General features: G+C 41.7%; 1 protein-coding gene across 3 annotated transcripts in view; it reads right to left on the bottom strand.

Annotated features, from left to right (window-relative positions):
- Positions 1 to 7,711: 7,711 nt before the first annotated feature.
- The window catches only part of HHLA2 (HHLA2 member of B7 family), a 35,607-nt gene continuing 30,781 nt past the window's right edge, over positions 7,712 to 12,537 (bottom strand). For all 3 annotated transcript variants that reach the window (XM_068265322.1, XM_068265321.1, XM_068265323.1), the window contains exons 7-8: positions 10,894 to 11,196; positions 7,712 to 8,331 (exon numbers count right to left, since the gene is read on the bottom strand). In XM_068265322.1, the coding sequence (XP_068121423.1) occupies positions 8,162 to 8,331; positions 10,894 to 11,196 (473 nt within the window). In that variant the 3' untranslated portion in view covers positions 7,712 to 8,161. The remainder of the gene's footprint in view (positions 8,332 to 10,893; positions 11,197 to 12,537) is intronic.

The following is a 12,537-nucleotide window of genomic DNA, read 5'->3' as shown; positions in this document are numbered from 1 at the left end:
GGGCCACCCTATAGTGAATACAAGGGTGACCTTATGGAGGGGGGAAAATGGGGACACAATAGACAAGTTGCCATAAAGTAACAACATAAATGTTGTACTATTCCCAGTGACACTAAAAGATATATGGGCACTACATGGAGGGTGCTATTAATGGAAACACAGTCAAACCTATTAAAGGACAACTGAAGTGAGAGGCATATGGAGGCTGCCATATTTATTTCTTGTTAAGCAATACCAGGTACCTGGCTGTCCTGCTGATCCTCTGTCTCAAATATTTCTAGCCACAGACCCTGAACAAGCATATGCAGATAAGGTATTTCTGACATTATTGTCAGATCTGACAAGATTAGCTGCATGCTTGTTTTTGGTGTGATTCATACACTACTGCAGCCAAATAGACCAGCAGGGCTGTCAGGCAACTGGTACTGTTGGAAATAAATATGGCAGCCTCCATATGCTTCTCGCTTCAGTTGTCCTTTAACTTATCTGTATGTTTTTGGGATGTGGGAAGAAACTGGAGTTCCTGGACCTGGGCACTCCACCCTCACCTGCTAGAGCAACAGGGGGTGGCTACAGAACTTCAGAAACACTGCTGAGGGGAGGTGGAGTTTCTGACGTATGATGATTTACGGGCGACTGGGTGCGTTACTAACCCTGAAACCAATCAATTCTTGCAACGCTTAAAAAGAGCTTTACATTATGGGCTCTTTCACACACCTTTTTCAGCCTTGGTCCTCTTTAACCTCTTTCGCCCTTCTTTTATCATTAAAATGTTTTGTCATTGGTACAGTACAATCAGAAAACGTGCACATTTCAGAAAAAAAGTAAATTTTATTCTAAAATCATTTGTAAACAAACCACAACAATTGTTGATAATGAATATATATATATATTTTTATTTTTTTCATAGTAAACACTGACGTATAGTAAACTAAATGGCATACCTACACATTTTGGCGCAGGGTAAAGCCAATAAACGACTCGCCCTGCTCCTGCAAAAGTCCCAGCGTCGTTAATTACTATTCCCTTCCAGGTCGCTGTGGATAGTGGGGAAATACGTAATTCGGCTGCCAGCTATTGCTGCCGGATGATTTACGCAGTTTTTATATTAAGTCTCTTGTCGGCACCCAAATTACTGGCTGAGCCCTGCTTTAGTCGTAATTCCCATTATGGCCTATGGCTGCGCCGGCTGCTGCTTTTGCATGATTTGAAATAAATGTACAGATCCTGGCCAAGCACTATTATAAATATATGGTATAGTAACACCTGCTATTGTAAACCCAGATATAATAGAACTTCTGTTACAGTATATGAAACCTGTTTTTTTGGCCCCTGTGGAATTCTGTATCTGGCTATAATGAAAAGTGAGAGGGTGCATGAGACCCATGAGCCATGGTCGGTAACTGGGTTGGCAGCCACTTGTAGCCTGTGCGCTATCTGCACACTTCTCTGGGCCTGCATGGATTACCTCAAATGTACCAGCTGTTGAGACCTAAGCTTCCGATGTAAACTGCTGCCTGATTAGTGAGGGAATTGCCTGTCATCTGTGACTTGCTTGTGCATGGCTGCAATGCTACAGTATCATCCAGACTGCACAGAAGTGTGGACAGAGCAGCTCACTATAAGTACTGCATAAACTGGTGAGGCCTTTGCTTGCTTCTTGTACAAGTTGTTGCGTGATAATTGCATGCAAGTCCCTTCATATTGAGCGCTGTACATTTTGATCTAGCTTAGATATTGTCGGAGCTCACTTGCTGAAGCATTGAAAAGAAAAAAATGACTACCAACGACTGACTGAATTAAGATACAGTACAATAGTATACTTTCTATGCTTGAGTATGACAATTTCTGATATAGTAAACTACTTTGCCCGGCCCCTTGGAGTTTCCTACAAAGGGATTCTACTGTATAGCAAAAATACATAGAAGATAATTATTGGAGAAAATTTTTCGTACAATCCCTTTATAGTAAGCTTTAAGGGACCGGGCCAAGTAGTTTATCATACCATACGTTTACTACATCTGAATTTGTTATACATTGTATATGAACACAGGTGCATTTGCAGGGTCCTGGGGAGTTTACTATATTCAGAGGTTTACTTTATCAGTTCTACTGTATATACATGTCATAAGTAGTAATTAAGTTATTGCTGAATAAATTAAGGCATAGCCAAAACATCAAAAATCAAAAGTGCTCTGTGAGTTTAATTCCATATTTTTTTTTTACCATACTTTAGTGCAGCCATAATAACATCTGTTAAAAACGTTAAAAAAAGCAATAAAAGCATTTTGATTGCTTACTGGAATTTTGTAAAGTAGGGATTTGTGATAACTAGTGAACAGGGTATTTCTAAAATAGGTTATAGAGTTTTTATTTAGGGATCACTATCATGAAAAATTGTAACATTTTAAATGCATGGGTATGCATATGTATAAAATGTACATTTCTTTCAGGGTAAAATGCACAACAAATTATGATTTTTCCTTTCAGGCTGTCACTTAAAGTAGGCAATAAAAATCTGACAGGTGATGGATTAGCCCATGTCCTCATGGAGGATTCACATGGTTTGCTTTACTTTCCAAAAGCACTTACTGAAAGGCAGTTGCTCTGTCCAACTGCCAAAATAGTGTGCAAGGTTGGATACTATCCTTATATAGGTCCTTTCCATGGAATGTTTTTGTAAAGAATAAAGGAAAGACTGAGAATCCCCCATGAGGAGATGAACTAGTCCAAAACCTGTCAAATCTCTCTGATTTGTATTGCCTACTTTAAAGTGTACCAGAGATGAAGCAACCTGCTTTAATTAATACTATACACAAGTAGGGACATGAGAACAGACACTTACCCTGCTGCCTGTTTCATTCTGATCTGCCCTGTGAGCTTGTAATCATCCCTGCCTGAGCTCTCAGTTGGCTGCTTTATCAGGAAGCTCTATAGCAGTGAGAGCAGTCTGCTCAAGCCTGCCCCCCTCTCTGTCTGTGTTGTCCCTATCTGAGCACAGAATGGCATCACAGAGAGCAGTACCTGTGATGGGAGAAGCAGCTCAGGAAACATAGATTTATTTATCTACCCAGCTAATTAGTGTCCCAGCTTGAGATACTGACTCATCTCTCCCCATCTGAGCCAGGAACATACAGGGACACTGCTCTATAAAGATGATGACTGTACACAGTTCAAATGCAGCACCAGCAGCTGTGCTTGTCTTTGGTTTTCCAGGAATAAATTAAAGTAATTGTGCCTGTGTGTATATGTCTGCAGGTTTTTTTTCTAATATACAGTATATATATATATATATATATATATATATATATATATATATATATATATGTCCCTGCATACATTATTTATGGAGAACTTCACACACAGTGACACTGACCCGGAAGCAGATGGCGGCCATCTTAATTTTTAGACAGGATAAAAATGAAAAATTAAGAATGAAATGAGCACAGGAGAGCGACAAAAATGATAGGAATAGCCTGTATTTGGCATACAATTTTGCGGGGTATGTTTATTTTAAAGGTACCTGTTCATCTCAGGTTTCCTTGAAGTAACCACAACATAGGAAAAAAGTAAGTTATGGTGCATTTTACTCTGGGAGAAATGTAGTTTTTATAAATATGTATTTTAAATTTTACAATTATCCACAATAGTGGTCCTTTAAGCATTTGGCTTTGGAAAGTCAAACATTATTTAAAAAACAAAAAGCAACTAGAGTCTTTTATTTAAAATCTTACTGCGGTTTCTTTAGGGTCAGCTTAAGGCTTCTTGCACACCAAGACGTTGCATTAGGTGCCACGTTAAGGTCGCATAACGTGCACCTAACACAACGTATGGTGCTGCAAGAGCCGACGGTAGAGTGAGCCGCGTTAGGCGGCTCGAGTCCTATAATGTCTCCCAGAGTGGCGCTGATTGGCCAGCGGAACCACGTGATGCGGAGCGAGACACTCCGCATCACGTGGTCCCGCCGGCCAATCAGCGCCCGCCAGTGCAGTTAATATTAAGTAGCCATGTGCGCGGCTACTGTAGCTGGCTCTCCCCGCCTCCTCTCCGCCCCCCACTGCGCATGTGCAAACAGTCTAACGCGGCTATAGCCGCTCCAACGCCGTAGCATGCTGCACTTTGCACAGAACGTGCAGCGTTACATGTAACGCAACGTGGGCTGTGTGAACAGCCCACTTGTGTTACATTGCTGTGCGTTGGGGGAGCGTTACAGGCGCACTAACGTGCGCCTGTAACGTCTTGGTGTGTAAGCAGCCTAAAGGATACCAGAGCCCAAAAGAATATGAGAAATGGAGGAGCAGGCATGTATGGTGAGCTGTCCTGATGTTCACCGATCCCCGCCCCCCATTCTTCTTTCTGCCCTGCCGATAGTTTTAATTGCTCTCCGGACCAGTTTCCTTAGTCAGCCAGATCGAGCATCACTGCACCTGCGTGAGCATCACTACGTGAGTCCAGCAGCAGCCTGGAGTGCTCTGCGCATGCATGTGAAGTCACGGGTACGTCACACACATGTGCAGAGCGCTCAGGGCCGCTGATCGGCGGGGGGCAAAAACAAGAACGGGAGGGGGGAGCAGTGAGCATCAGGACAGCTCACTATACATGCCTGTTACTCCATTTCTCATATTCTTTTGGGCTCTGGTATCCTTTAACTAGTTAATGCCAGCCCATTGGCATCGTTATGCAGGCGCACTTACGTGAGCCCCCACAACACCCACAGGTTTACTCCGATTATCACTTAATGCAAAACGATCATTTTAAAAACTCTGTTGCACTGGAAAACAGACACTAGTTAGAGTGATATTACACTTCACAAAAAAAAAAAGCTTCCTGGCTACTATAAATATATATATCATGGATTAACATAGTTTTTTCTTTATTTTCCATATTTATTGTGTTAAGCACTAAAATGGTAAAAAAAAAAATGTGTTAAATATTGTAAACACAAGCTTTTTGGCATTTTTTTGTGAGCAGAACCTAATACTTTACTGTTGTAGTAAAACAAAAGTACAAGAATAAAGTCCCCAGACTGACTAATCACTAGGCAGTACTGGCCTATATAGCAAAATCTAAGTCTGGTAATTAAAAGGTTGGTTGCTAGACCAGCAAACAAAGTTATTACGTTTTCATTTCTGATATCTTTTTTTTTTCTACTTTCATAAATTAAAAAAAAAAGAAAAATACTTGAAAAACTGTATTATATTTCAGTTTTATATAAATACTATATTATTAATACCCAGAGGCGCCTCTAGGGACCAGATGATAAGCTAATTGTCTGGAGTGCAGCTTTATCTAGGGGTGGGCTTCCAGGGGGAAAAAAAAAGGTTATTTTTCCTGTCCTTATGCTGGGGATACACGGGTCGACCGCCGGATCGACCCCAGCCGTGTCCCCGCTCGTCCGCGCGGATCGATTACCGCTCGCCCCCGCCGGCACTTTCTTATCAGCGCTCAATTCCCTGCCATTGTCTGCAGGCAGGAATCGAGCGGGCGGGGGTCGAGCGGCTTGATCGGGCCAGCTGAATATTATCAGCTGGCCGGATCAGCTGGTCGATACACGGTACAGAAACATACCGTGTATCTCCAGCATTAGAGACTAAGAGTGTGGAAAGAAAAAGTTCTAATGAAAGCATCTGCTAAGCCTCTCATAAGGAATCTACAATCCTTTTCCCTACAACACTTTGTATGACATTCCCTAGTTAGTTATCTGGAGATCTAGAGTGTGTCTGTCTGTGCACTCCTGTCCTGCCCCTACTTATGACCATAAAAAGAAAACACATCAGAAGAGGAGGATGGTGTCTTTCTATGGAAGCAGGTACAAGGCATTCCAGAAGGACTGGCGAGGGGTGAAGGGACTAGATTTTCCCCCAGGCTGCTGGTACAGTGTATAAGGCAATGTACGGGGAACCCAAGCTGGTAAATGTACACAGCATGATGCAGAAGAAAGGCTTGCCTCCTGCAGAGTCTGTAGAAAAAAACTCTGTCTGCTGTCTCACCATTGTAAATGCATGTGGACAGCTGGATAAGGTATTACACAGGGTGAAAAGTTTGACAGTCCCTAGACTCCAGGAGGGCTGCTGCAGCCTTGGGAGAGAGATTGGCAGGGACAGGAGTCACATTACAGGCAAGTCGCCTCTGGGTGATGTGGCTGCAATACAGATAAGCTCTCTGCTCCATCTCAGGCTATTCTCAGTATCTCTCCACTCCTCTTTACTCCCTCATTAACCTCGCCTGGAGTGACAAAATGGCCAGAGGCGCCCCTGTTAATACCTTTCCTGATCCATAAATCGAAGAGGAAGACAAGAATCGACATACAGTCCTTTTAAACTATCATGTTCTGTCTATAAATTGAAAACACATTTCACATAAATTGGTGCAACTGTGGTCCATGGATTTTACGCAATTAATTATTTGGAGCAGATCTTGCTTGGAACAGTTGCAAAGTTCCAGTGTTTTAGTGCTGTGAGTACATCATTAGTTCATCTACAGTACTTGTGTGCTTTTTAATGGTTTTGGGATTATGAAGATTACCAAACAATAAAAACACAGGATCACATTACAATTGGATTGTTGTTATAAAATATGAAGTTACCTCTTTCCAAAATATTATAATTTTTGGACAGTGCAAGAATATGGAGGCCATGGGACCCTTCATCCTCACAGGCTGGCAACACATATGAGGTGCAGTGGGGAGTAATTGATGAAGCCTGAGGCTAGGTGCACACATAGCAGAAACGGTAGCGTTGCATAAAACGCTGCATTTTTGCCGCTAATGGAAGTCTATAGACCGCAGGAAAAAGGCATATGCGTTTTGCATGCGTGTGTTTTTGAAAACACAGGTTTTGCTTCATAATATTGAAAAATGCATCAAAACACACATAATGAAAGTCAATGGGAACGCAATGGTAAAGAAAAAAAAAAAATGCATATGCGGTAAAAAAAAAAAGCAAACACCCCAAAAACGTAGTAAAAAAAGCAGCAAAAATGCACAAAAAACGTACACAACATAAAATGAAAACATGACATAAAACACAGCCTTTCATGTTATGTGTGTACCCAGCCTCAAAGTAGTGTTATACTATTTAAGCATAATTTTACAAACATTTTCCTTAATAGTAATACAAGAAAAGCTTTTACTGAAAATTCCCAAATACTAAAATAAATAAATATAAATTCCCATACTTTATATAGCCATTTTTATAACCAGCTTACATGGATGCTGAACTTAAAGAGACACTGAAGCGAGACTAAATCTCGCTTCAGGTCTTATATATAGCAGGGGCACGTGTGCCCCTGCTAAAACGCCGCTATCCCGCGGCTTAACGGGGGTCCCTTCACCCCCAACCCACCCCCCGCAAAAGATGGTCGGAAAATGGTCGCTGGCTGTCTCTCTTCCTGGAGGCAGGGCTAACGGCTGCAGCCCTGCCTCCCAGCGCGTCTATCAGACGTGCATCGCCGCCTCTCCCCCGCCCCTCTCAGTGAAGGAAGACAGAGGGGCGGGGGAGAGGCGGAGATACGCGTCTGACAGACGCGCATGGGGCAGGGCTGCGGCGGTTAGCCCTGCCCCAACCAGGAAGCGCTCCCCCGCTGCACGGAGGGGGTTTGGGGGGACAGGGACCCCCGTTAAGCCGCGCTATAGCGGCGTTTTAGCAGGGGCACACGTGCCCCTGCTATATATGAGGTCTGTAGCGAGATCTATTCTCGCTTCAGACTCTCTTTAACAGTTCATGTAATACGGTGGAATCCCTTTATAGTAAACTCCAAGAGGCCAGCAAAATTAATTTACTATATCAGAAGTTTACTATATAAGAATTGGTCATACATTGTATATTTATACAGACACATTTGCTGGGACCTGAGTTTACTATGTCCAGAGGTTTACTATATCAGAGTTTATTATAACGAGATTCTACTGTATGGATAAAAGACCCTTTGCCAGAGGACTGTCAAACTTATTTGCTCAAATGGCGTCAGTTTTTCAAGTTAGAATGAACACATCACCAAAGTTTGTATTCATAGGTATTACTATCAAGAAGTCCTTGAGAGGAAAACATGCTCTACAAAACAAGCAAAACTTCACAGTTTGTCTGAAAGAAGGTCCAAAAGGTGTCTATAACAAAAGGTTTGGTGAGAGTGCTACCAAGGCTTCCAATTTCACAAGCAGTCCTCAGATGAAACTTGCTGACGAGCCACATTGCTCAAGTGAGTATTCTGCTGCCTGCAGAGAGGCCTTTCGATTATTTTTCTTGAAAAGATATAATAAAATAAAAAGTATGACAATGAAATTGAATCCAAGTACTCCAAGCAGGATCCAATGATGTCTAGTTAGTGGGTTCTCTGTCAAAAAGAAATAACAAAATGTGAACTGGCGATAATTTTTTAAAAATGTATTGATAATATTTTAGAAATGGTTAATTTATATAGGTAGAAAATAGTGCAAATAACAGATTAAAAGAAAAAAAAAGTTTTAGTAACCTATACTAAATTATAAAAAAGTAACACACTGTCACCATAATCTCCAGCAATACTTTGTCCTCTCTAAAAGTAAAAAAAAAAGAAAAGTAAAAAAAAAGTATTGGTGGAAGGAGGGTAAAAATATTCTTGAAGAAATATGTGCTTAGTAGCAGGGCCTGATTCACAAAGCTTTTCTGTTATATTATCCCGTCTTATTTATGAACTTACAATTTACCTCTCCTTAAATGACAACTCATGATTTACCTCTCCTTATTTAACTTAACTCATGGTTTAGCTCTCCTAATTTGGCATAACTCATGGTTTAGCTCTCCTTATTTGGCATGACTCATGGTTTAGCTCTCCTTATTTGGCGTAACTCATGGTTTAGCTCTCCTTATTTGACATAACTCATGGTTTAGCTCTCCTTATTTGGCATAACTCATGGTTTATCTCTCCTTATTAGAGATGTCGCGAACCTCCGATTTTCGTCAAATTCCGCGGAAGGTTCGGTTCGCCCAAACTTTCGCGAACCGCAATAGACTTCAATGGGGAGGCGAACTTAAAAATTTTGAAAAGTTTCTGCTGACTGGAAAAATGATAAAAACGATGTTTCAAGGTGTCTACTACCTGCAGCCAGACATGGTTGAGTGAAATACACATCAAAAGTCCCAGTAAAAATTCTGGATTTCATACTAAGCAGTGTTTTAAAGGGAACCAGAGATGAACGATTCACACAAAATAAACATATCAGTTGATAGCTTGTAAAGAATAAATGCTCTACCCGATAATTTTGCCACTTTGGTGTGCCTTTTTGAGTGCTTTTTATGCATTATTGCTCCAGGAAATATCCAATATGGCCGCCGGCTCATATTCCTTCTGCTTCCAGGTTATAAGGTGTTCTGGATGTGCTGTCTAGGGCTCTAGGCTATATGAGACTATAGACAAGCAGGGCTGCTGTAGGCTTTCATCTGTGTTTTTCAACTTCATATTCTGGTATGCTGTGTGGCTGCCTGTAGGAAGTGTCTCTCATAGTAATGAAACTGCATACAGTAGATAATAATGATGACTGGCTGCACAGACAGAGCACACAGATCACACAGCCACACTTGTCTGTTAGACAGAGATTTTTCCTGCAGCAGCAGCCCCATCCCATGTCATAACAGCTCTCAGTATGTAAAGCATAAAATTTGAGCCAGGAGGGGGAAGGCTTGGGCTTGAAAACACTCCACAGAAGAGTGACTCAGCTAGAATGATCCCAGGTCACACCTCGACTGAATAGTCGGTGGATTCTTATCACAGTTGATAACAGATAGATTAGACTGAGAAGAATAAAACTAAAAGCAGGGTAGGTGTTTACTGCCATGTTCCCACTGATAAATGTAATAAAATACATGAGGGTGCTTCGTCTCTGGTTCTCTTTAAGGTCACAGATCTCATTGAATGTTCAATTGCAGGCCTACACTACTTTACAACATCAGGAAGTGTAATCCCTCACTCTCTCAGGGTCTCATCTTCCAGGGAATTGTAGTATTTCAAAAGCCAGCTTACATACCTTGGCTGGGAATTGAACCCAGGTCTGAGTGCGTGGTAGGTAGCTCACTTAACCACTATACCAACACCAACACCACATACTGAAGCCAGCCTAGCATGTACCATTATGATGTATCCAAGACAAAAATGTAGCTTGCTTAAGGATTTGTAGCAGGTCAAAAGCCAACTCACATTGGCTGGGAATAGAACCCAGGTCTGAGTGTGTGGTAGGTAACTCACTTAACCACTATACCACCACCAACACTACATGCTGAAGCCAGACCTAATTCACTTATAACCACAAGTAACAACTGCAGCACATGCACAGCATTGGTCCAACAGTGATAACCACAAGCCACAACTGCTGCACATGTACAGCGACAGGCCAACAGTGATAACCACAAGCTACAACTGCTGCACATGCACAGCGACAGGCCAACAGTGATAACCACAAGCTACAACTGCTGCACATGCACAGCGACAGGCCAACAGTGATAACCACAAGCCACAACTGCTGCACATGTACAGCGACAGGCCAACAGTGATTACCACAAGCCACAACTGCAGCACATGTACAGCGGCAGGCCAACAGTGATTACCACAAGCCACAACTGCAGCACATGTACAGCGGCAGGCCAACAGTGATAACCACAAACCACAACTGCAGCACATGTACAGCGACAGGCCAACAGTGATTACCACAAGCCACAACTGCAGCACATGTACAGCGGCAGGCCAACAGTGATTACCACAAGCCACAACTGCAGCACATGTACAGCGGCAGGCCAACAGTGATTACCACAAGCCACAACTGCAGCACATGTACAGCGGCAGGCCAACAGTGATTACCACAAGCCACAACTGAACTTGTTAAAAAAAGTAAAAAATATTTTCATTAAGAATAGCCAGGCTTACCTAAAGTTGTGATGTTGACAGTGGTCACTGTAATATGCATTTCATCTATAGTTTTGATCACACAAATATATTCTCCATTATCCTTTGTAGTGAGATTGGTTAGACTTAGACTGTATTCTTCAGGTATCATGCGCACTCTGTCCTCGTAATCTTCAGCAATACTGGGTCCTGAGTTTTTGAAATCATTTATTGATGCCACGGGTACTTCCACTGTATTGTTTATTAAATAGAACTTGGATGAAAATTCATTGTTCACAGCTTTACAGGACCTGCATTCACATGTAATACTGTCCTCTTTTGATACTGAAACAAATAAAAACCATCTTGTTAAACTACGCTGGGCCACAGGTGAATAAATAACTTAATTATTACAGCATACATGAAATGTGTTACAAATCGGTTTACAGATCTGCCCTGACAGCCCTATAGATCTGATAACCACCAACCAGCACAGAAGAGCTCTCCTAAGCAGTCATGTAAAGTCCTCTTTGTCCTCTATCTGAGCAGAACTACCTGGCTAAAGCCTCTCCTCAATTCTGCTCGCTGGACAGTACAGCAGAGGTCAGAATTTAATATGAGGGCCATAAATGTCAGGCCTCTATAATGGGGGGGATTATAATGAGGGCATTACAGCAATAAACACTAAAATGGGGTCACCATAAGGCCAAATAATATGGAACACTATATTTGAGGCACTATAAGGAAGGTTCATAGAATGGGGACTAGACATAAGCTCTGTTGTTCATACTTTTGGTCTGTAGATGGCACTATTATACTTGTTTAAGGCATAAGATTATCTAGACTGTTGTCGATGGATGGTTCCTGTTTCTGACTGGCTGGAGAGATGGAGAAAACACACTGCCTTAGGTAGAAAACTGCTGAAGCCTGTAAATAAATCTAGTTCCAGTTATTCTGCATCTGTGACTACTGACCACAACAAATTGGCAACCAGGATAGCTCTAGTTATGTAACAACCTCCATTTTTCCTTACACACCCAGGTGAGCCTGCAATGCACTTCGCTGCTTGCATTCGGCTGTTTGAGAATTATGTACCGTACTTGCTGCAAACGAGAATTTCTTACCTGATGCTAGAAAACATGCTTTGCTAATTCACTGCCTGGGAGCTGAAGGAGAGCACATATTCTACACTTTATCGGTTGCAGAGGAATTTTTTTTTTGCCGCCTTTTTAAGAATTCAACAAACTGCGCCTCAAGCAATGTGACATCATTTAGGTTCATGGTACCCTTATTGGGAACTATGCATAATGTTTGTAAACTGTTTAATCATGACTTTGCTGTAATGGCTATGTGGATACTTACTGTGTATTTGTATTTATGTGAATATTAAAAAAAAAAGTTTTATAATAAACTGATGTTTTAATTGGTTATTGAATGATTTGGGTCAATACTTACCTATTGAGGTTGATGACAAGGGTTTGTTTATAATTCATCCCTTTAAGGTCCCTGTTTACCCACAAATAAGGCTTGCATCTTAAAAGGGGACACATAAGGGGATCGCTTCCACATATTTTAGTATGTCAACTTGACTAGACCTATTGGTCAAGTTTCTCTTGGGTAATTTGTTTCAAGGCATCCCTGAGGTATTCGGCCTCATTGCAAGTATAACAGGATGGTATCTGCTGA

This window comes from Hyperolius riggenbachi, chromosome 2, assembly GCF_040937935.1.
Source record: "Hyperolius riggenbachi isolate aHypRig1 chromosome 2, aHypRig1.pri, whole genome shotgun sequence".
Classification (NCBI taxonomy): Eukaryota; Metazoa; Chordata; class Amphibia; order Anura; family Hyperoliidae; genus Hyperolius; species Hyperolius riggenbachi.
This window is presented reverse-complemented; position numbering and strand designations above follow the sequence as displayed.